This window comes from Ailuropoda melanoleuca, chromosome 2 (genome assembly GCF_002007445.2).
Source record: "Ailuropoda melanoleuca isolate Jingjing chromosome 2, ASM200744v2, whole genome shotgun sequence".
Taxonomy (NCBI): domain Eukaryota; kingdom Metazoa; phylum Chordata; class Mammalia; order Carnivora; family Ursidae; genus Ailuropoda; species Ailuropoda melanoleuca.
In genome coordinates, this window is record NC_048219.1 from 79,260,451 (window position 1) to 79,283,039 (window position 22,589).

The following is a 22,589-nucleotide window of genomic DNA, read 5'->3' on the forward strand; positions in this document are numbered from 1 at the left end:
ATGATGTCATCAGAGATCCTAGTTGCTTCCACCTCTTTCTTCTGCCTTCCTTCAGTGTGGCTTTCATTATCATGCTCTTTTTTTTTTTTTAAGATTTATTTATTTATTTGAGAGAGAAAGAGAACACGTGAGCAAGGGGTAGAGGGAGAAGCAAGCTCCCCGCTGAGCTGGGAACCCGACACAGGGCTCAATCCCAGGACCCTGGGATCACGACCTGAGCCGAAGGCAGATGCCCAACTGACTGAGCCACCCAAGCACCCCTCATTATCATGCTCTTTAAGAGAGCTGCCCCATTTTCAGGGCACTGAATCCATGTTCCAGGAAGGAAAAAGAGGAAGTTGCAAAAGGTACTTTTGGCCTTTCCAGAAGCAACTTCCACTGATAAGTTATTGCCAAAACTCCTATCACTTTGTCATTACTAGCTGGAAAGTGTCATTTTTTTAGTTGTACACATTGTCTTTTTGAAAACCTTTGCAGTTTTGTTAGTAAGGGAAAGGAGAGAATAGATATTGGATTGGAAACTAGCAAGAGTCTGCAATACAGTTCACACACATACACACACACACTTTAATCAAGGAAATAAATGGAAAATTAAGTAGATTTAAATACCATGTTTCTGAATAAGTATAAATAATATGGAAAGCTTATCTGAATAAGAAATATAAATGATATGGAAACTTTGTTTTTCAAATAGATTTCATACAATTCCTATGAAAAATAGACCATACAGGATCATTCTGATTACAAAAAACAAATGAGAGACTAATGAAAGACACAAGGCAACAATCAGAAAGCCCCTAAGTATCATAAAACAGAAGGGAAAAGGAAACAATTGATGAAATTTATGAGATTAATCTAACTTTGATTTCCAGTGCCAACTGTACACTTAGATTAATTCCAGGTGGAGTTTAAAGGTTGAATATTTTTTTTAAAACATAAAAATTTAGTAGGGAATGGAAAGGGAATCATAACTTAAGTAATAATGAAACATTAGGAAGTTTATAAAAGGAGGCAGGCGCCTGGCTGGCTCAGTCAGTGGAGTATGCTGTGATTGATCTTAGGGTTGTGATTTTCAGCCCCACGTTGGGTGTAGAGAGCACTGAAATATATAAAAAAAACTTCAAAGAAGAAAGTTTATAAAAGAAAATGACCTTTGCGGGGCACCTGGGTGGCTCAGTCATTAAGCGTCTGCCTTCGGCTCAGGGCGTGATCCTGGGCTCCTCCACTGGGAGCCTGCTTCTTCCTCTCCCACTCCCCCTGCTTGTGTTCCCTCTCTCGCAGAATGTCTCTATCTCTGTCAAATGAATAAATAAAATCTTAAAAAAAAAAAGAAAGAAAGAAAAAATGACCTTTGCATAATAAAAAGGTTTAAAAATAAGATTTAAAAAGGAGTAAATATGTTCCTCAAGCATAATAGATAAAGAGGTTATTCAGATACCTAAGGATGATGCCAAGAGTTCAGTGAATAAACAAGCAACAGACATAAACCACTTGCACCCAAGTGGGAAATAACAAAGCAAACTTAGGAAAGTGTTAGATTGCCCAAAAGTAATAATTAAGGAAATGCGGATTAAAGTTTAATGTGAATATATTTACCTTTTAGCTATGAAAGTTGCAGAATTGTGATGAGAAGGCTTTATGAGGGTTAAGTCTAAGGAAATAGTTACATTCGTGGTTCCTACCATCATTGTAAACAAGTTTTTTAAAGGTTAGTTTGGTGATAAGGACAGAAATCTCAAAACTAGGAATTCTTTCCAAAGATTTTTTTTAGCAGAAGATTTTATTTATGGTAGAATTTATAGTGGCTTTCGATAATGGAAACTGTAAGTAGCTTAAATTTCCTTCAATTTGGAAATGATTAAGTATATTATGGTATGTCAATATTCTGAAATTATATATAATTATTAAAAATGGTATGTGTGTCAAAAGACAAATGGGAAATTAGGGAAAAATATGTGAAACTTGACAGATGGAAAGTTTTACCTGCCTAATTAATAAAGAGTTCAACTAGAAAATGACTCTTCTTAAAAGATGAAAGGAAATGCCAATTGAAATTTCTACTGATGTTGCGCTTGTAACTTGGTACGACACCCTATCTGTGATATAGGGCAGTTTGTCAATCTCTGTCAATATTATGAATACATTTTCCTTTTGACCTAGTTGTCCCCCTTCAGAGAATTTATCTCACATGAGTACTTGGCACACGTACATCATTTGTACATAAATGAACGTACAAGGACATTTGTTGCCATAGTGTTCATAATAACCACCCAGACTATCCATTAATAGAGGACTGGTTGAATAAATTTTTGAATATCCATACAATGGTGTAGTATACAACTGTAACAAAAATAAAGAAGTTCTCTGAGTACTTATCGGGAAAGTTCTTCTGGATATATTAAGTTGGGTTTTTGTTGTTGTTGTTGTTGTTTTAAGTAAGTACAGGATAGTGTGCTAGTTTTTGTGTAAAAGAAAGGGGTGGGGAGTTAGAATATATATTCATACTTATATTTGTAAAAAAAAAGAAACTCTGAATGAATGTATCAGAGATTGGCAGATTTTTGTAAAGGGCCAGAGTAAATATTTTCAGCTTTGCTGGACATAGAGTCGTCAGTTGTGACTACTCAACACTGCTGTTTCAGGAAAGCAGCCATAGATAATACAAAACAAACAAGCAGGGCTGTGTTCAATAAAACTTTTTATAAAAATAAGTGGCACCTACCATCCTGACCCTTGCTGTAAATTAATAAAATCAGTTGCCTTGTAGAGAAGGGGAAATTTATTAGGAATTTGGTGGATAAGAGTTAAAGGTGAGACAAAGATCTCACTTTGTATATATATTTTTTCATTATTGAACCACGTGAATGTATTACCTATTTTAAATGCTAAGTATAATGACTGGAAAAGTTTTATGAAATATATAAAAAGAAGAACGTAAAAGAATACAGGTAAGTTATTGTTACGGCTATATATAAGGTATACATGTTGGCAGTACACTAGACAGAAACCAAGAAATGAAGGGTAGGATGGGGAGATGTTGTGGTTTAGAGGTGACTTAACTATAAACATAATATTTTTATAAGAATATAAATGTGAGGAGCGCCTGGGTGGTACAGTCGGTTGAGCGTCCAGCTCTTGGTTTCAGCTCAGGTCGTGATCTCAGGGTTGTGAGATCGAGCCACTAGTTAGGCTCCATGCGGAGTCCGCTTGAGTTTCTGTCTCCTTCCCCCCACCCCAACCTCTCTCTTCTTTCTCTTTCTGAAATAAATAAATCTTAGGGAAAAAAGAATAAAAATGTGACTTGAGGATCACCTGGCTGGCTTAGTCAGTAGAGCATGCTATTCTTTTTTTTTTTTTTTTTTTTTTTTTTTTTTAAAGATTTTTTTTTTTTACCTTGACAGAGATAGAGACAGCCAGCGAGAGGGAACACAAGCAGGGGGAGTGGGAGAGGAAGAAGCAGGCTCATAGCAGAGGAGCCTGATGTGGGGCTCGATCCCATAACGCCGGGATCACGCCCTGAGCCGAAGGCAGACGCTTAACCGCTGTGCCACCCAGGCGCCCCAGTAGAGCATGCTATTCTTGATCTTGGGGTCATGGGTACAAGCCCCACGTGGGGGTAGAGTTTACTTAAAAAATTTAATTTAATTTAAAAAAAATGTGACTTGATTGAAAAGTCAGTATGGAAGAGAAATCCAAGTATAAATGAAAAGTTAACTGGCCTCTTCAGAATTTTTATTTGCTTTGTAAAATTTGACAACTGTCTTTTTACAGTTACTCATATTTGTAATTATTCTTTGGAAGGTCTTAATTACAGAGCACGGTGACCTGGGTAATAGCAGATTTTTAGATCCAAGAAACAAAATTTCCTTTAAGTTTGATCACTTACGGAAAGAAGCATGTGACCCCCAGCCAGAGGACGTAGATGGAGGTCTGAAGTCTTGGAGAGAATCCTGTGACAGTGCTTTAAGGGCCTATGTGAAAGATCATTATTCCAACGGCTTCTGTACTGTTAAGTATCTGCCTGCTTCATTATTAAAGAATGTTTTATTTCTTACATTTACCTCATCCTTTGGGGGCTTTGGCCAGCCAAACATCACTTCTTTCTTCTTAGTTAGAGTCTCCTCTGTATTTTATTCCCTAACTCATTTTTGAAAGAGTTTGTATATATGGAAAATTCTTTTTAAAAATGCCAGTGCATAAAAATTTTAAATTTCATTTTATCCTATTTCACCTTTCTCTTATTTATTCATCAGAAATTGCCTTATACCCATCAAAAAAAGTTTTTAAACATCTTTACACATGGGGAAAAAGTAAATTAAGATTGTCAAGACAGCTGTTGCCACATTTATGACTTTTTGGTATAGGCATTTTTATAGAAAGCTATGTCTTACATAGTTTAGATACTTTCATTTGATTGTCTCAACTATTTGAACTATTTTTTTTTAATCTGGTAATTTGACTTTTTTTTAAACTACCTCTTGATGTTAAAAAAATGATAAATTTGACTCATGATTTTTCCTTTGTAAAATTACAGATATAATTAAGAAAAATGTCTATTAGAATATTTAAAGTATGTAATGATGATGGGTTAAATGGCAATAATACAATTTCGGTTAAGAGTCCTTACCTGAAGCCATACTAACTGGTTTGAATCTTTGTCTTGCCACTTAATTAGCAACGTGACCTTGGGCAAATGAGTTAACATCTCTGTGCCTTTTCACTCATAAAATGGAAATGATAGTTCTTACTTCATAGGATTGTGAGTGAGCTAATAACACATATAAAATGCTTGGAAAATGGCACAAAGAAAGCTTTGGCTAAATGTTAGATATTGTTACTATTACATGTTTTTTGTTTGTTTTTTATTTTTTAAATAATGGAGAAAACCCATTATGGTGGATAAGTACAGTTCCATTTTGCAACCCAGGATTGCAAAGGAAGTCATGATGCACTCTCTTTTAGAAATTGACTTTGCAATCCTAAATTTTCTACTTCACATTTGTTACCTATTTAAAATTCGGTCGTACCTTTCTTTGGAGAGCTTCTACACCAAGTAACCCTACTGTGTCCTTTTCTCAGCTTTTCTCACTTGTCTTAACTCACAGATGAGCTACAAAAGCCATGGAATTGTTCTGACAGTGTCTACTGTACCCAAGTGTTTTATATCCTCGGAGCTGTCCTGCTTAGTAATTCGTAATGTCATCTCAGTGTTCCCTATGATGTTTTCTATATAGCGTGTTCCAAACCATTCCCATTGTCCTTAGGCATCTGTCTGATCCCCCACATTTTAGTAAGACTGACATGAAATCTTTTTCTCTTCTTTCCACATTCAGCAATCTTCTCTCTTCCACTGTACTTAATCTTAGGAAGAAGGATCCTTATTCTTGATTTTATATTAGCCTATCCCATAGATTTCTCTTTACCTAGAAATATTTTTATTTCTCCTGTCCTTGAGGAGAACAAACTTTTCCTCAGTCATAAAAATTTCTGTAAGTTACTTCTCTTTTTCTCTCTTGCTCCTCCTTCCTCTCCTTCACTTCTTTCCTTCCCTTATCTCTGTCTCTCTGCTACATAACCACACCTGGGAACATCTGCTCCTGCTAGTGCCACTTCTTCATTACCTATCTACTTCTTTAACCCTGTGAATTCTGGCTTCAGTCTTTATAGAAACTTCTCTCTGAGGTTATTGACGGTTCCTGAATTGCCTGACTCAGTATCCTTTTCTTTATCCTTGACTTTCATATGGTATTTCACACTGAGACCGACCAACTACTTCCAGAAACTCTCTTTTGCTTAGACTGCTCTGCCAGCACCCTCTACTCATTCTAAGTCTGTCTCTACTTCTTTTCTTCTCCCTGCTTTTGTAAATGTTGGCATTCCCCATTGCTGTATTTCTCTCTCTTAAAAACTCAAGTTATTCAATATATGGAAAGTAAATGTGAAAACATTTTGTGGACTGTAAAGCACTATTTATTTTTTTGCTTTTCCTTTGTATTGCATTTCTGTTCACCTCTTCCACATTAAGGAACAGTTGGGGTTTCTAACTTCTAGCTGAATTTCCCAGTTTGCTACCATCTTTCTGGCCATCTCAGCATGCAAGTACTTTGGCTCTTTCCTCTTTTTTTCCCTTCACTTGCAGTATATTGCTAGACTCAATTATGCTTCTGCGTCCTGATACCGACTGATAACTACCCGGATTTATTGCCTAGATTAATGCTCTGGCCTCATTACCACCTTCAGCTTTTCCTCCATTTTATCCTTTATACCAATATTAATTACTCTTCCAAAACAATAGGTCTGGTTATATTGTTTTGGTGTCTGTCCATTACCTGTAGAATAATGTCTAGATGTTTACCTTACACCTACAACTACGGGACTTAAATCTACTATCCTGGATTATCACCAATAGTCCACCTCACACGCACTGTCTAACCTGAAAGAACTAATTGCCATTTAACTGAACAAGCCCCCAGTTTCCTGTCTGAACAGTTTACTCATCTTTCCTCTCAGTCTCTGCTTACGAGTATCTCACCTGTCTTGTAAGGCCAGCCTAACTGGCACCTCCCTTGTACCCCCAGTCAGGACTAGTATTTCCTTCTGTGTTCATTGTACCATGGTCTCTTGTGGAACTAAACATGTTCTGCTCTGTGTTGACATTCCATGAAGTCTTGTGAGTTGTAAGCTCATCCTGCCTGATTCTTTGTCTCCTCCAAGTATTTAGCATGCTGCCTTTGTACAGTATTTGTCACTTAGATTAAATATGTTTTCAGAGTCTAACTTTTTTTTTTTTTAACAATAGGTTTATGCTAAAACTATAGATGGGCAACAGACCATTATTGCATGTATTGAAAGCCACCAGTTTCAGCCTAAAAACTTCTGGTAAGAAAATAGATGTTCTGTTCTATTTGTTTCTAACTTATATTAGAAAGAAACCAAACCAGCAGTTGAAACTTGGTTTTTAGTCTGACTAGTTTGGGATACGTTATTGGACCGAGAGACTTCAGTTCCCCATCTGTAAAACGAGGGATTTAGATGTGAACATTTAGATTCCTTTCAATTCCAAGATTTTATAATCTGTCTTTTTAAAAAGTGCTCTTAATATTGAGTGAGAATAAGTAATTGATTATTAAAGTGCCTAGTTGAAAATCTGAGTTTTACTTGGGTTTGGTTAATAATACTTGAATTAATTGCACAACTCAGCAGCCCATCTGTGTGTGGAAGAGCCTCCTATGAACAGTATAGGCATGGTGTTCTATTCCAAGATTGAAAAATGAAAGTCAGAATAACTTAGAAAAGGCTTATGTTTAGGCACTCGGATACAGACTTATATTTGAGTAGACAGAGCCTTAGATATGTCAAACTGGAAATGACTTTTCCCCCCTCTTGCCCAAATTCTCTGCCTCAGTGGCAAATCACCTCTTTCTTGGGCTTATTGCTAACTCTGCAGTCTTGTGTGTGTTTTAATAGGAATGGTCGTTGGAGGTCAGAGTGGAAGTTCACCATCACACCACCTACAGCCCAGGTGGTTGGAGTACTTAAGATTCAGGTGAGACCCCACATGTTAATCGGCCATGTTAAAATGTCACACCTTGAAAACAAACATGGAAGTTGGTATTTGTTCTGGTATTTGAGGTAAGGAACAACTATATGTAGATAGATGCACAGGAAGATGGATGGTAGTAAATAGAAATAGAAGCCTCCTTTGTGGGGAGGTAGTTAAAAAGAGCTATTCTGGATTGATAAAGGATAGTCATGTGGTATGTACTGCTTGCTTATTATTTTTCTCTTCCAAAGATAACCTAAGGTTTTTGCAGGAATTATCAAATAGCAGTTCTATCGGCACCTGGGTGGTTCAGTCAGTTAAGTGTCAAACTCCTGATCTCAGCTCAGGTCTTGATCTCAGGGTCCTGAGTTCAAGCTCTGCGTTGGGCTTCACATTGGGTGTGGTGCCTACTTAAAAAAATTTGATAATAATAATAATTTTTAAAAATAGCAGTTCTGGGGGCACCTGGGTGGCTCAGTCATTAAGCGTCTGCCTTCAGCTCAGGGCGCGATCCCAGGGTCCTGGGATCGAGCCCCGCATCAGGCTCCTCTGCTGGGAGCCTGCTTCTTCCTCTCCCACTCCCCTGCCTGTGTTCCCTCTCTCGCTAGCTGTCTCTCTTTTGGTCAAATAAATAAAATCTTTTAAAAAAAGAAAAAAAATAGCAGTTCTAAGAAAGAAGAAAACAATTATTAAGTGACTGAGTAGCAGCTGCTGTAACTTACTTAGGGTCTCATATATATTACCTCATTTAAGTGTATACAGAGACATAAAACTTAACTCTGAGCTCTGAAAAAAGCAACATGAGTGGGATTGTTGTTTTGTTTTTACAGTAATAACAGAAGGTTTTAAAATCAAGTAAATAACACAGAGGAACTAGAGAGAATTGCCAAGTGTCATCATGTGTGGAATATAAGTAACCAAGCAGAGGAGATTTCTAATGCTTGTTTCAGAACAGATAGGCAGCTTGTTAATTCATTGGATGCCTACCTGGGTCTTCTGATATCCTAGCAGAGATTTGACTTTCAAATTAGGGTGATTTAATTCTAAAGCCCAGCTAACTCTCAGGTCAGATTAAAAGTTACTGATAACTGGGGGCCCTGGGTGGCTCAGTCATTAAGCATCTGCCTTTGGCTCAGGGCATGATCCCAGCATTATGGGATCGAGCCCTGTATCATGCTCCGCTGCTGGGAGCCTGCTTCTTCCTCTCCCACTGCTTGTGATCCCTCTCTCTCTGGCTGTCTCTCTGTCAAATAAATAAATAAAATCTTTAAAAAAAAAAGTTACTGATAACTGAGAAAATCAGTACCTAATCGTACTTCTATTGTATTGTGTTAAGTCTTTTTTTTTTTATAACAATTAGCAAGAGTTGCCTTTTTAAACAGTATAATTTAATCAGAGCATATGTGGTAGATATCATCTGTACCACTCTTTTCAGGATAGCCCACTGCTACAAGTACCAGTAGCTTTCTTCCTGGGAACTTTTCCTAGCCACAGGAGCATGCCCCACTCAGGTGAGGCAAGCTGGAAATGTTAAGTTCACAGCTCTGGAGCAGCCCATAGTGCCATACAAGAGTTGGTAGATAAATAAATATGCCAGCTTCCTCACCTGTCAGGTGGGACCACTCTGAAGCTTGTTCTACTTAGTCTGGAATTCCAGAGTCCAGGGCCCATAGCTATAGCCTGTTCATTAATGCACCTGTAACACTTCCTTCCCTTCCGTGTCTCAATACCTCAGTCCTTACTAGTCCTTCTTTAGATTACCTCCCAAATAAACTACTTCCTCTTAAATCTTTATCTTGGGGTATGCTTCTAGGGGAGCCCAGCTAAGACAACATATGTATTATTCTATTTCTGTTTAACGCATATGAGTAGCCTAATGCTTTAGATCTCCCGTAACTATGACATTAGCATTAACCTAGCAGCTTACTATAAATTTATGTGACTTAATTTTCTTCTAGAAGGAAATGGTTGCTTGTGTTTCAGCTTTGTCAATGCAAACCTATAAATTAAGAGTACATATCATAAAGGGTGATAGTTTCTGATAAGACTTAAAACAGGGGCCAGTACCCAGACCTCATTCACATTGTCTAACCAGATTGGCTGATCACACCTTGGGGAAAAGCTTGCTTGATACACATATCTTAAAAATCAGAGTGAGAATTGCTTGGAAAAGTCACTAAGATATTTAGCTCTTTGGTTATTCTATAGGCAAAAGGGTCCTTCTGGGAAGTCAACAGTTTCTGAGGATTTATGTTGATGATAGTCATGTTGAAATTTTTATTAGCAGATGAGACCTAGAAAGGTTTTATTGCTTTTGGCAACCTTAAAGCTGGGGAGATCCTGGCCAAGGATCCCTTTGAGGATATCTGATGTCATTGTCCTCCCAACCTTTGGACTCCTCCCCCTAAGCACCTCAGTAAAATGGTTTGTTCCCTTCCCAGTCCAAAAAAGAAAAAGTTTTGTTTTACAACAGAGTTGGGGCACCTGGCTGGTTCTTGATCTCAGAATTTTAAGTTCAAGCACCATGCTGGATAGAGATTACTTAAAAATAAAGTCTTTAAAAAATTTTTGTAAATTAAAAAAAAGCCCTCAGAGTTTAAGCTTAATTTATCATTGGTGTATTAGATAATGAAGTTAATATTTTTAGAATTTTCAACTGGGTTTATAAACAGCAAGACTTAGTGGCCTTATGCTATATTCCTATATGCACGTCCTAGTTCTTAAGACACATGATAGAAGTTCAAACCAGTTGGACAAAAAAAGGTGTGCCCTGCATAATACCTTCTTTCAGATGGATTCTGAGACACCTGTCTCAAATATGTAAATCTTCATTTCTTCTCTGGACAGAGCTCTATTTTTTTAAATATCCCCCATCCTATTTGTACTCACTCCTCTTTCTAGTGTTTTTTTTTCAGCCTCTGGACTTGGAGTTTCTTAGTTAAAAAATGATCAAACAAAACTAGTGTCAGGGTGTGACCCACCTGTATTTTGAACATCTTGTCCTTGTAATGTAGGCAGGCCAGATCTGAGGACCCAGAGGGGGCCCCACAGAACCAGCCAGGAGGGTCCTTGGCTTTGCTTAGGATAGAAATGAAACTCAAGCCAGGAGGAAGTGAGAGCAGAGTTTATTGAATAGTGTAAGTGATAGAGTATAGCAGATGGAGTGTTTGGGAGACTCAGAAAAGGAAAAGTGAGTCTCCCCATCACTTGGGGTTAGGGATTTATACTGGAAAGGGATCCAGGGTACAGATCCTTCAGGAATTCAGAGTAGGTTCCAATCAAAGGTGAGTGCCAGGTAAACAATAGGTGTATTCCATAAATCACCAAAGGTAGGGTATATTAATGCCAGTGTCAACCAAGGTTTGTTCGAAGCTAACTTCCCAGAACATGCTTGGGATCCAGTTCTTCTTAGATGTTATCAGGTGTTTGGGGGCCTGGGATGAAACTTAGAAAATGATTAACTTTCTTGTGTCCCCTTGGAATGGAAACATAGCTTCTTTGGTTTACTCAGATGCAAAGTATGAGAACATGAGTAAATAGGATTTAGCAGAGAAACAGCAGAAAATAGGGCCTTTCTAGAATGGAGTCCATTCAGCTTCCCCTATCTCACTTGTCTGTTGGAATTTTAACCTTTATATGTCATCATTACTTAGCCCAGTCTTTTTTGCCCAGATCTTTTCTGTTCTGATTCTCGCATGTAAGTATTACAGGCATTTATCAACTCCCTGCTTTTCCAGTGTATTCTTAAATTGTCTTTTTCTCTTTAAACTCCTTTAGAAAGCCAAAAGATGAAATTTAAATGTTTGGTGATGGTATGGAAAGTCTAGTTTTCTTGCCCATCTGGATAGAGCCAGCTCTTTTTGTCCCCTTAAACAAGGCTCTTAGTAGATTCATATTGCCCAGGGAAGTCCTTTTGTTGCTAATAGGATTGTAGTTTCTGCCTAGATGAAGGCTTGGCTGTTTTAATCCCCTTCTAATGATATCTTAGGATAGTTAAGTCCCTAATGAGACACATCACTTCTACGTGGATCAGGGAATTTCTATTTTTTTGACAAAACTTAACAGTGGGAGGTGTTATGCATGTTGGATATGGTTTTAGTTCTGGAGTTTGACCTAATTCATATTCTAGCTCCTCTAGCATCTGCCTTCGGCTCAGGTCATGATCCCATGATCCTGGGATCAAGCCTGGCAGCATCGGGCTCCTTGCTCAGTGAGGAGCCTGCTTCTCCCTTTCCCTATGCCTACCACCCCCCCCCCAACTTGTGCTGTCAGATAAATAAAACCTTGAAAAATAAGTAAATAGGAATAACAACGGTCCCTGTTTCAGAGTTTTGGTAAAGATTGAGTGAGATGATATAAGTGGTAACTAAAATGTTTTGCATAGTGTTAAACATATAGTAAGGATTCTAATAATAGCTGTAGTAGAGCAGGTATAGTTCTTTTTTTTCTGCTTTATCTCTACAAACATTCCTTTGTCTAAATGTGTCCTGGTAGCCTGGACTAGATGAAGGAAACAGGCAGTACTTAGACTACTATTCTAGCATTATGCCCCAGTTTCAGCTCCCTCCACTTGATTTTCTTCATAACACAAGTGTAATTTTTCTAAAACATTCCCCTTCCCTGAGTCCTATCACCTTTAATAGGATAAAGACTGGATTCTTAACATGGTTTAATAAGGCAGTTTGCTTTTCACAGTCTGTCTCCAGCTTGCATCAGAGCACTGTCTCCTGCCACACTCCCCCCCACACATAACTCATCTATAGTGAGTTCTTTATTCTTCCCTAAACTAAACCATTCTCTTGTACTTTTTTTATCCCCTTGCTAGATGTCCTTCTCTACTTGTCCATTTAGGTGACAACTCCTATTTGCAAGACCCTGTTCAAATGCACATAACAAAAGGATACTCTCATCCTATTTTATATGAACAGTTTGTAGCCATGTTAAGGTGACTGAACCTATCTTGTAAGTTGCCAAAACTTTGTTGGTTAGTCTGTCTCTTGTGTATGCCTCCTTCTTGCTAATTGGTCTCATAATTGTAGCACCCCACTTTACCATACATCCTCAGAACTGCTTTTGTCTTGCTTTTTTGTAATCTAATTTACCAGTAGCATATTTGTTTTTTCAATTTGTCTTTAAATGTCAGCTAAGTTTTCCTGCACTTGGTCAGATCTACTTACCAATATTGTGGAGAGATTTGTAAGGGATTAGGATCCATTAAAATTCCTTGGATTTCACAGAGAAAAACTAATGTTAGATTTTAATTAATCCTTTAAGAGTGGAATCTTATTTAAGGTCTTCGTATTCACAATACTAGCACAGTGCCTGGAGTGCAATAAGCACATAATAAATATTTGTTGAACTTAATAATCAGTTTCCCCTGCTAAGAAAAGCAAGGATTCTTAAAAATTTAAAGTGTTCTGTGAATTTTAACCACCATTGTAAGTTACAGTTGGTCATTTTAATATTTTGTTTTGAGTTGGTAAAGATTGGGGATGGCTCTAAAAAAAAAAAGATTGGGCATGGTTTAAGACATGGATTTGTACCTTAGCAATGGGTTTCTATACGAACTACATATAAACTTGCTCAACCATTGTCTCACCCAGGTTCACTATTATGAAGATGGCAATGTTCAGTTGGTTAGTCATAAAGATGTACAGGATTCAGTAACTGTTTCGGTGAGTGTGGAATGTTTAATATCTGTCTCACTTGTGCCTTATTTTTCTTTAAAAAATTGAATTTGATCCTGAGTACTGATTCTGCCACTAGAAATTCAGTTTGTTTTCAGTGCTTTGATTTTGGCAGCTTCTAAAAGTATGCAGTCAACCCTCTATATTAGTTCATAGTCTTTGACTAAATGTAATAAGTAATTATGTAATATAATGTAACATAACATGATATAATGACAAATACTGGTAATAGCTTTAGAGAATCCAAACTTCTCTCTTTCTCAGTTGTGAGATTTTCGAGGCGCCTGGGTGGCTCAGTCATTAAGCGTCTGCCTTCGGCTCAGGTCATCATCCCAGGGTCCTGGGATCGAGCCCCGCATTGGGCTCCCTGCTCAGTGGGAAGTTGCTTCTCCCTTTCCCTCTGCCCCTGCTTGCGTTCCCTCTCTCACTGTCTCTGTCTCTCTCTGTCTCTCTCTCGCTGTCAAATAAATAAATAGATAAATAAATAAATAAAATCTCAGTTGTGAGATTTTCTCAAGGACAGCAATATCTTCAATCAATAAAAACCAGGAAGAAGGAAAGTTTGCCAACAAATCCTATAGGGCTATATTCGTATCACTAGAGAAGCTGAACATTTTTAGGAATATTCAATTAAAAAGTATTGTGTTCTATACCTGGAAAGAAGGGACATAAATTTTTTTGCATTCTCAGTACTTCTTTATATCCTAGAAGTTATTGAGCACCTTCAAATAGCTTTAGTTTGGGGTGCCTGGCTGGTTCGGTCAGTGAAGCATGCAGCTCTTGATCTCAGGGTTGTGAGTTCGAGTGCCACATTGAGTGTAGAGCTTACGTTTAAAAAAAAAAATCTTAAAAAAAAATTAGAGGCACCTGGGTGCCTCAGTCAGTTAAGTGTCTCACTTCAGCTCAGGTCATGATCCCAGGGTCCTGGGATCAAGCCCTGCATCGGGCTCCCTACCTACTCTGCAGTGAGCCTGCTTCTCCCTCTCCCTCTGGCTGCTCCTCCCCCTGCTTGTACACTGTCTCTCTCTCTCTTGCCAAATAAATAAATAAATAAAATCTTTAAATAAATAACTAAATAAATAAAAATTAAAAAAAGTAAAAGCGATACCTGGGTGGCTCAGTTGGTTAAGCATCCAACTTTTGATTTCAGCTCAAGTCGTGATCTCAGGGTTGTGGGATCAAGCCCCGCACTGGGCTCTGTGCTTGGTGGAGAGCTGCTTGAGATTCATTCCCTCTGCCCCTCTCCCCCTACCAGGCTCTCTCTAAAATAAATAAATCTTTAAAACATAAATAAAAAATAATTCAGAAATTAAAAAGAAAAACAAACAAAACCAAATAGCTTTTGTTTATGTATATCAGTCAATATATACCTTATTAGAAATTAAAACTGAGAAATGTTAAATATTTATTAATTTAAAAATACAATAACAGGGACACCTGGGTGGCTCAGTTGGTTAAGCATCTGCCTTCAGCTCAGATCATGATCCCAAGGTCCTGGAATTGAGTCCCACATTGGGCTCCTTGCTCAACTGGGAATCTGCTTCTCCCTCTGCCTGCCGCTACCCCTGCTTGTGCACGTGAGTGTGCTCTCTCTGTCTCTGACAAATAAATAAAATCTTTTTTAAAAATTACAGTAAGAAGCCCGTTACTTGTTAACCTAAATTACATTTTCATGAAAAACTATATTTTCTAAATCCCCCCAAAAAAATAGTGCAAAGAATGGCATTGATTTACATTTTTATGAATTGTATAGTGTCTGACTTAATAAAAGACAACTGGATTCTCATATGTGCCCACACATTCCATTAGCCATCAGAGTGATGAAGCCATCACACATCATGTAGCTTCTGGGACCTGCATTATGCATACTTGAGAAGGGGAGTGGAAAAGCAAATGACTTGTCTGAGTGTTGTTATGAAAACAAAAGATGGTTTTGACCATTTAAAAGAATCTGGGGACTGCGCCTCTAGGCAGAAAATCTTACCTTTTACCTTTAATTCTATTCTACTTAATGATGAAAGGAAGAGAGAGAATGAAACATGAACCGAAGTGAAAAGAATACGTTAATATTGTACCTGAATCATGTAAAGCAAAATGTGGTTGGTTGGTTGGTTGGACATCATAAGTAGCAAATAGAGGAGTATATGAGTTTAATATATATGGCTGATACTGGTGAGGGCGTTGTTTATATCATCTTAAACCAGAGATATTTTCAAGGGATAAAAATTTCAAGACATCATGGTGATGTCATTTGGGCATACTGTGGTAGATTGGAAAGAGCATGGGGTCTTTTGGAGAAGAATTGGATTCTCTTTTAAAAGAGGTATAATTTCAAGACATCATGGTGATGTCATTTGGGCATACTGTGGTAGATTGGAAAGAGCATGGGGTCTTTTGGAGAAGAACTGGATTCTCTTTTAAAAGAGGTATAATTTTGGTCTAGGAACTTACAAGGATTCTGTTTTCTCATCTGCAAAATGGAGGTGGTGCTAATAACAGATCTGCTTCACAGGGTTATTGTGAGAATCAAAGAAGGTAATGTGCATGGGAGCACTTGACAAACTATAAATTGTTCTACAAATCTTAAGATTTCTTTAAGATGGTCTTTTCAATATCTTTTTATTGACTGCTTATAGTTTTTAAAAAAATTCCTGTTTCCCTTCTTTCTCCATTAGAATGAAGTCCAAACTGCCAAGGAGTTTATTAAAATCATAGAGCATGCAGAAAATGAATATCAGGTAAGAAGATTTGGAACTAATTTTTCTAGATCTTTAGTACCTTATTATTTTGCTGCTAACACATTTTGTTAGAATTCCCTTTGTCCCTTTAACATAAATTATCGGTGTTCAGTGTTAGTAAGTGTGGAGACTACAGACCTTGCAACCTGGCATTGTGCTCACAGTCAAGGTTTCAACTTTGGAAGGGATTATAGCCCTAGTTTTAGAAGTAATGTAAGTGGTCTTCTTAACTCACTTTAGAGATGGGAAAGGAGCTTACTAGGAATATTACATCCTGTCTGTCCTTCTTAGAAGACTCAAGCATGTCCTTTGACTACAGAGTTACTTTCCTAATCACAACCATCCGTTTCCGCTCAAACAACTTATCTTCAATTATCTATTGCAGACAGCAATTAGTGAAAACTATCAAACAATGTCAGACACCACATTCAAGGCCTTGCGCCGGCAGCTTCCGGTTACCCGCACCAAAATCGACTGGAACAAGATACTCAGCTACAAGATTGGCAAAGAAATGCAGAATGCTTAAAGGCTGAGTGTAGGATTCTTCAGTACATGGAAAGAAAGGATTCAACATGCGGTCGTATGATAAATAAGTGATTTATAAACAAGAGTGATATTTTGCTAGGGCTTTCAGAGTTAGGTTTTCTAGCCTCATGGAATACTGTTGAACCTGTAGCATCGTCCTGATTCTTTGTGTTCTCTGCCTTGTAATTTTCTGTTTTCACTATATCTACTTGTAAATTTTTTTTAATTCTGCCACATTTAATGATGGAGAGAGAGAGATGTATCCTGGAGTCATTTTACTGTTTAGAAAATTTTCCTGGCCACGAAGCCCTGTTACTGATAGAGACAGGTGATATGCTCAGTACTTTTCCACCCTGTCCTTCGAAGCACTTCTGGTCCTTCAGTGGTTTTTACTGATCCACCAACAGCTAAAGAGGCTATGCTACAAACTAGCTGAATGGAAGACACATTCATCCTTCTCCCTCCGACTGCTTTGATCATTTATAGCATCTCAAAACTGTAGTTTTCAAAAGTTTGGATTGGGCTTTTCAGGTCCTTTTGTGGGGGCAAAGGAAGTTTTCTGGAAATTCCATTATAGCCAGCTTCTCTGGGGAAGTTGTTTTTAAATCCAAAGACTTGAACCACATTCCCTGCACATGAACGTGTTTGCTTTTTTCTCTTCCCTCATTGTCTCCTTCCCATCTAGTACCATTGTAGTTACAGACATCTGCATTTTTAGCAGGGTTTTACCCATTTATTATTATTTTTTATAATTCAAGAACTGCTGACATACTAGGGATATAGTAGAGTATAAAACTTGAAAAATGCAGATGTTGAAGGAATAATAGGTATCTTGTGCTTTAATACTCTGTGGCAGGATTGTACTATAAGCAGATGAATCAAACTACTATGTAAATCACAAAAACTAAAAATGAACCAAAGTGAAAAGGATACATTCCAGGCAGTATCTTTCTATTGTAACCTGTTATTTAAGGGAATACTAGTGATTTGTTCTAAATAGGATGTAAAACTTGTTCCAAATTACTCTTCCTCAGTCCTGCCTGCCAAGAACTCAAATGTAACTGTGATACAGCAACCCTTCCCAGGTATATTGGCAGGTGTATGTGTGATCTCAGAACACACAGGCGACATAGGTATGATATGACAACTGGTAATGGTGGATTCATTTACATTGTTTACACTTCTATGACCAGGCCTTAAGGGAAGGTCAGTTTTTAAAAAACCAAGTAGTGTCTTCCTACCTATCTCCAAATAAATGTCAAAAAAGAAGGGTGTTTGTGCTTCAGCTTCATTTTGCTCAGTAATACAGTCAAGCAAGTTTGTTTCCAAGTGACCTGTTGAGCTGTGTAAGCATTTTTGTTTATTTCAAATAAAATATATTTGTATTATGTGTCATTCATACTATCCATTCATATCACACGATCCTCTGTATCAGGTAGTCCAATAGAAATATACCTGTTTTGTTCTTAAATTGTCTGAGTCTCTCCTTTTCAATCCATCTCTTCAGTTTTTATTCTCAAGGTAAGATAGAACTGTGTTTGGTCTTATTTGATGAGAATGTTCAGGGTTTTTGAAATTGGTTCCTACCTATTTCATATTCAGCGATTATCCAAAGACTTGGAAAGAACAGCTCTCTTTTTTCTTTCTTTTTTTTTTTTTTTTTTTTTTTTTTTTTTTTTTTTTTTTTTTGAGTTTGAGCATTGTCTCTCAGGATAGTACTGCTCTTCGCCCAAAGGCTACAGATGGTTCACAGGTTTTGTTTTTGTTTTGTTTTTTTAAGATATTATTTTTAAGTAATCTCTACCCACAATATGGGCTCAAACTCACAACCCCGAGATCAAGAGTTGCATGCTCTACCTACTGAGCCAGCCAGGCACCCCAAAGTGTTTGTTTTCCATTTCTAGTTATCTTCTCTGTCATTGAGAAAGCAAGGCCCAACTGTGGTTGTAGTCACTAGGCATGAAGTAGAAATGAAAATCCCTGTACCTTGAACTTGGATGATATTTCACATTGACTTAACTCTAAATGCAGCTTTCCTTCCATGCAAATCTGACTTAGCTACAGGCATGAGAAAAGGGCTTTTATCCTGGTTCCTAAGAGAGAACCAGAGGAGTTGCAGTGATTTACATTCCATCTAAGGCCAGTTCAAATTCCCACCTTTTTGGGGAACTTTGTTGTACTACACTTTGTACTTGTAGTGCAAACAGATTCAAACGTTCTTGCCTTTAACTTATTAACTCCATCAGCTTGTCCCCAGCCTATCCCATCCATTTCCCTAGCCCATACAGACTTGTGTAAAAACTCTTAATCTCTTGGCCATCTGAAGCCCTTGGTTACTTGTATAATTGGGAGGAAGTCAGCCCTTCTTGCCAAGTCCTGCAGAGACCTGACTTCCTTAACCTCCTTCAGCAGAATATTTGCTTGAATTGTGTCCATTTTATCGTGCACTGCTGCAATCAGCCTGTGGATCCTAGGGCAAAGGTTTCTCAGCCAGATGGAACACAGTTTTCTGTGAGGCTTCACTCCAGTATTTGGATTTGAAATTACACTGCTGAAAACTATTTGTTTCATTTGAGCCTGGGTAGTTGTGCTGCTGTTAGTTGCCTAGTTAGTTCCTAGTTCTTCTCTTTTGTAATCTAGAACTTTGATGCTGGATTCATTTGGGTTCACAAGATGCTTGGCAAACCTTGGCACGTTTTCTCCAAACACAAAAGACTGATACATATCTGAATGTCAGTTCATAATTTTATAATCTTACATAGAACTACTAAGCTGCCTACTGCTTGGGAAATCAAAGAAGGAAAGGAGGATTGGTAAATATAGAACAAAACTGGATGGTCCCATAAGATAATGTTGAGCTAGCTAAAATTCTCCCTTGAACAGAGTACGTATAAAAAGATGGTAGATCTTAGTTCTCTGAGGGCAAAAACCAATCTCACACCTCTTCAAATCCAATGTATCAAAGAGCACTATTACACATAAGAATATACTGTTGATTCTCCTTATTCACAGTAAGTGTAAGGTTGTCAGCAAACACTGAGTTGGCAAATACTAAACACTGCTACTAGGGGAATGCAGGGTTAGGTTCCTGGGAACTTGTAGCCACGACATTTTTGTCAACAGATCAGTACATCATCTTGTTTTGTATGTGTTTCTATTTAAATCACCTAATTTAATATACATTGTTTATTCGTTAACATTGAACTCCTAGTCAACAGCACTAAAATGCGCGCCTGAACGAACCCTTCTCTAAAGGGAATTTTCTCTGTAAGGCCTATCACAGCTTTGTGCTTAGGAACACCTGACAGCAAGGCAGCACTACACAGGGTGGGGGCCATTTTAAGTAGGGAAATCACCAACAAAAAGGACAAAAATGCAAAAAATGTGACCACAAAATAGACCACGAAAAGGACGTTTGTTTATAAAAGGAGCTGAAACTACAGCAGAGCATTACCTTGCTCCATTTCAGCTAGAACAGGTACACTGGGCAACTCGAATTTGTTTTGCTGCTCTGCACGTGTCCACGAATGACTACAAAGTTACCGCAAATACTGATTTGGGGGTGACGAGTAAATTTAAGGGAGTAGGTGAACTTGCAAAGACACAAGCTGCAAATAATGAGGCTCAGCTGTACCTGCCACGGCCTCTCACCAATGTCAGCATTCAGTTGAAGGGCAACTTGTAGTTGCCTTAAGGACTACAGTCTAGTTGGAATACCCGAACTGAGAGAACATTCAAATGCTGGATTGTAGAAAACCCAAGTAACTATGAAGTAATGAGAAGTTAACGAATAAATTACTGAGTTTTTAATATTCTTCTCCAAAGTAGTTCTCTTGGGAGCCTGTTTGGGTTTATTCTAGCAATGTCGCTGGCCATGGTTAACTCTCAGATTCCCCTCAATGTTATCTGGAATCCTACTAACATCAATCACTTTAAAGTCAGACTCTTAAAAATGCAGATGGGTTTGGGGAAGGTTTGAGAAGTGAGACCTAAGCTGGATGTGAAAGGTGGGAGGGAAGAAAGACCATTCTAGACATCTAGACAGCCATGTGTGAAAATAATTACAACACGTGAAGTGTATTTTTCTAGATGAAACTGGTTTAGAGAGGTTTCATTGTAACCACAGCCACATCACATCACATTTTTACTCCAGTTGGTACTGTACTATAGCTGTTTGCATGTTTTGATATCTAGGAGATGGGCAAAACCAGGGAGGAAGGGCGCATTAGGCTTCCAGAAGTAATGGGGACTTCGATCTTATCAGAATGGAGCCAGACATTCAGTGTGGGTGTGACAGATGGTACGTTTTTGCAATGGTAAGTAACAAGGCGATTTTAAGGGGTTCCGCTCTCTCCTACTCTTCAGACCTCACCAGGTAATCGTGGAGAAAAAAGGTAAAATCGGCTATTTTCCTAGGGGTTTCCTCTACTTGGCATAATCAACTTCTAAGACATAAATTCTAAGACTGAACTTCCCCTGCACTGTTTCCCCCTTCCCATTAGCTTTGGTTCCCACTGACTTTGCATTTCCTGTTGCTATAATCTGTTATTCCTGGCTTTAGTTGGTTATTGGCCTGGGAAAAGGCACAAGAGTAGCCCAGCTGGAGCGTGACCTGGGTTCTGGACATTCCTCACACTAGGTTAGATTGAGTGTGTGGCCTCCTACGGGGAATTACTTTGGAGAACAACACTACCTTTGATATATTTGGAACTCTGGTATATTTGTTTAAAGAAATTTTTTATATAACTTTTATTATCTTTGCCCCATTCTCTCTCTCTCTGTGTGTGTGTGTGTGTGTGTGTGTGTTATTAGGGAGCATAAATAGATGCAAAGGCTTGTTTTATGTTTGTTGGAGGAGCCCCCCCGCCCCTTAGTTTGTCTTAATAGTCTGTCTTCTGAAGCGCGCTGCTCTTTTACTTCTCTTCCTGGTACTGATGCTGTAGCTATTAACCAGTTATTGCCTAACAGAAGAGCCTCTTGCTCTCAGGCTGATATTTTGATGACTGGGGCAACCCTTGCTTATATACTCGTAACAATTAAAGAGCAATACAGACTGGAATGCAATTAAGTGCCCAAATATGTAGCTCAAGGGCAGGGATCGCCAGCCTTTCCACTAAAACGAAACCTGTGTAGCTGAGAAAAGTAATGACTGTTCGTGCCGGCGGAGCCCCTTGTCCTTCCCTCCCACACGTACACACCTTTATCTGAGAGACACTTGGTTCTTTCCCCCGAACTTCTTCGGCTCTTATGCCTTCCTCCCTGCGTCTGAAAGCCCAAGGAGGGAGAATGGGGGAGGGGGGCGTGCCGCTCGCTTCCGTACTGGTTTCTGTCCCCAGCAGTCTGGGGGAGGTGCTGGATGAACGGCCCCAGTCCAGCTGCAGCCTACCCAGGTCCCAGTCCCTGCCCTTTGCTCTCCTGCTTTTCAATAAGTCCCGAGGCCCTGGGAGGTGGGCATGGGAGTAGCCCTTTCCGAGCCTCGGAAGTCCTCCACGGCGGCTCAGGGGCCCCCGGCGGTAGCCACGTTCTGATTCTGGCTAGAAGCCAGGGGAGGGAGCTTGGGGTAAGGGGAGGGCCCTGAGGGAGGGGTCAGACTCCTTAGGAAAGAGTTAATGGGAGGAGGGGGAGGGGACAGGACGGAGAGACCGAAGGGAAGGCTCAGGTAGGGAAAGAACGGTGGAGGGAAGCCTGGTGGGGAGAAGGGACCCTGCAGGACCAGGGGTCAGAGTTAGGGGGCTTCCCCCTGCTGCACCCTCATCCCAGGGCCGCCAACTTACATCCGCGGCGGCGACTTTCAGTTTCATTTCCACGGACCCTTCTGCCTGGGCCGCAGCCGCCGCCGCGATGCCCAGCAAGTTCAGCTGCCGGCAGCTCCGGGAGACGGGCCAGTGCTTCGAGAGTTTCCTGGTCGATCGGGGACTGGACATGGAGACAGATCGCGAGCGGCTGCGGACCGTTTATAACTGGGATTTCAAGATCAGGTACGGGCCGGCCCACTCCCCGGCCCAGATTCGCGGGCCCAGCTCGCCGCCACGACCCCCGCCGCGGGGCCACCCTTCCCGCCCCGGGGCGCGGAGGGACGCAGCTCCCCCAGTGGGC

The 22,589-nt window shown here is 39.3% G+C and overlaps 2 protein-coding genes across 11 annotated transcripts in view; both read left to right on the forward strand.

Annotated features, from left to right (window-relative positions):
• CAPZA1 (capping actin protein of muscle Z-line subunit alpha 1) overlaps nucleotides 1-17,888 on the forward strand; it is a 46,905-nt gene extending 29,017 nt beyond the window's left edge. Inside the window, exons 6-11 of the mRNA XM_002918249.4 lie at nucleotides 3,802-4,008; nucleotides 6,800-6,879; nucleotides 7,468-7,546; nucleotides 13,147-13,218; nucleotides 15,906-15,968; nucleotides 16,354-17,888. Of these exons, the coding sequence (XP_002918295.2) occupies nucleotides 3,802-4,008; nucleotides 6,800-6,879; nucleotides 7,468-7,546; nucleotides 13,147-13,218; nucleotides 15,906-15,968; nucleotides 16,354-16,494 (642 nt within the window). The 3' untranslated portion in view covers nucleotides 16,495-17,888. The remainder of the gene's footprint in view (nucleotides 1-3,801; nucleotides 4,009-6,799; nucleotides 6,880-7,467; nucleotides 7,547-13,146; nucleotides 13,219-15,905; nucleotides 15,969-16,353) is intronic.
• Nucleotides 17,889-21,834: 3,946 nt separating this feature from the next.
• The window catches only part of MOV10 (Mov10 RISC complex RNA helicase), a 22,762-nt gene continuing 22,007 nt past the window's right edge, over nucleotides 21,835-22,589 (forward strand). For 3 of the 10 annotated variants that reach the window (XM_034654096.1, XM_034654094.1, XM_002918248.4), the window contains exon 1: nucleotides 22,165-22,471. Coding sequence is in view for 8 of the 10 variants with exons in the window: in XM_034654094.1 (XP_034509985.1) it covers nucleotides 22,335-22,471 (137 nt within the window). In the remaining 2 variants the exon portion in view is untranslated. The other 7 variants (XM_034654087.1, XM_034654092.1, XM_034654090.1 and 4 more) reach the window with 7 other exon arrangements.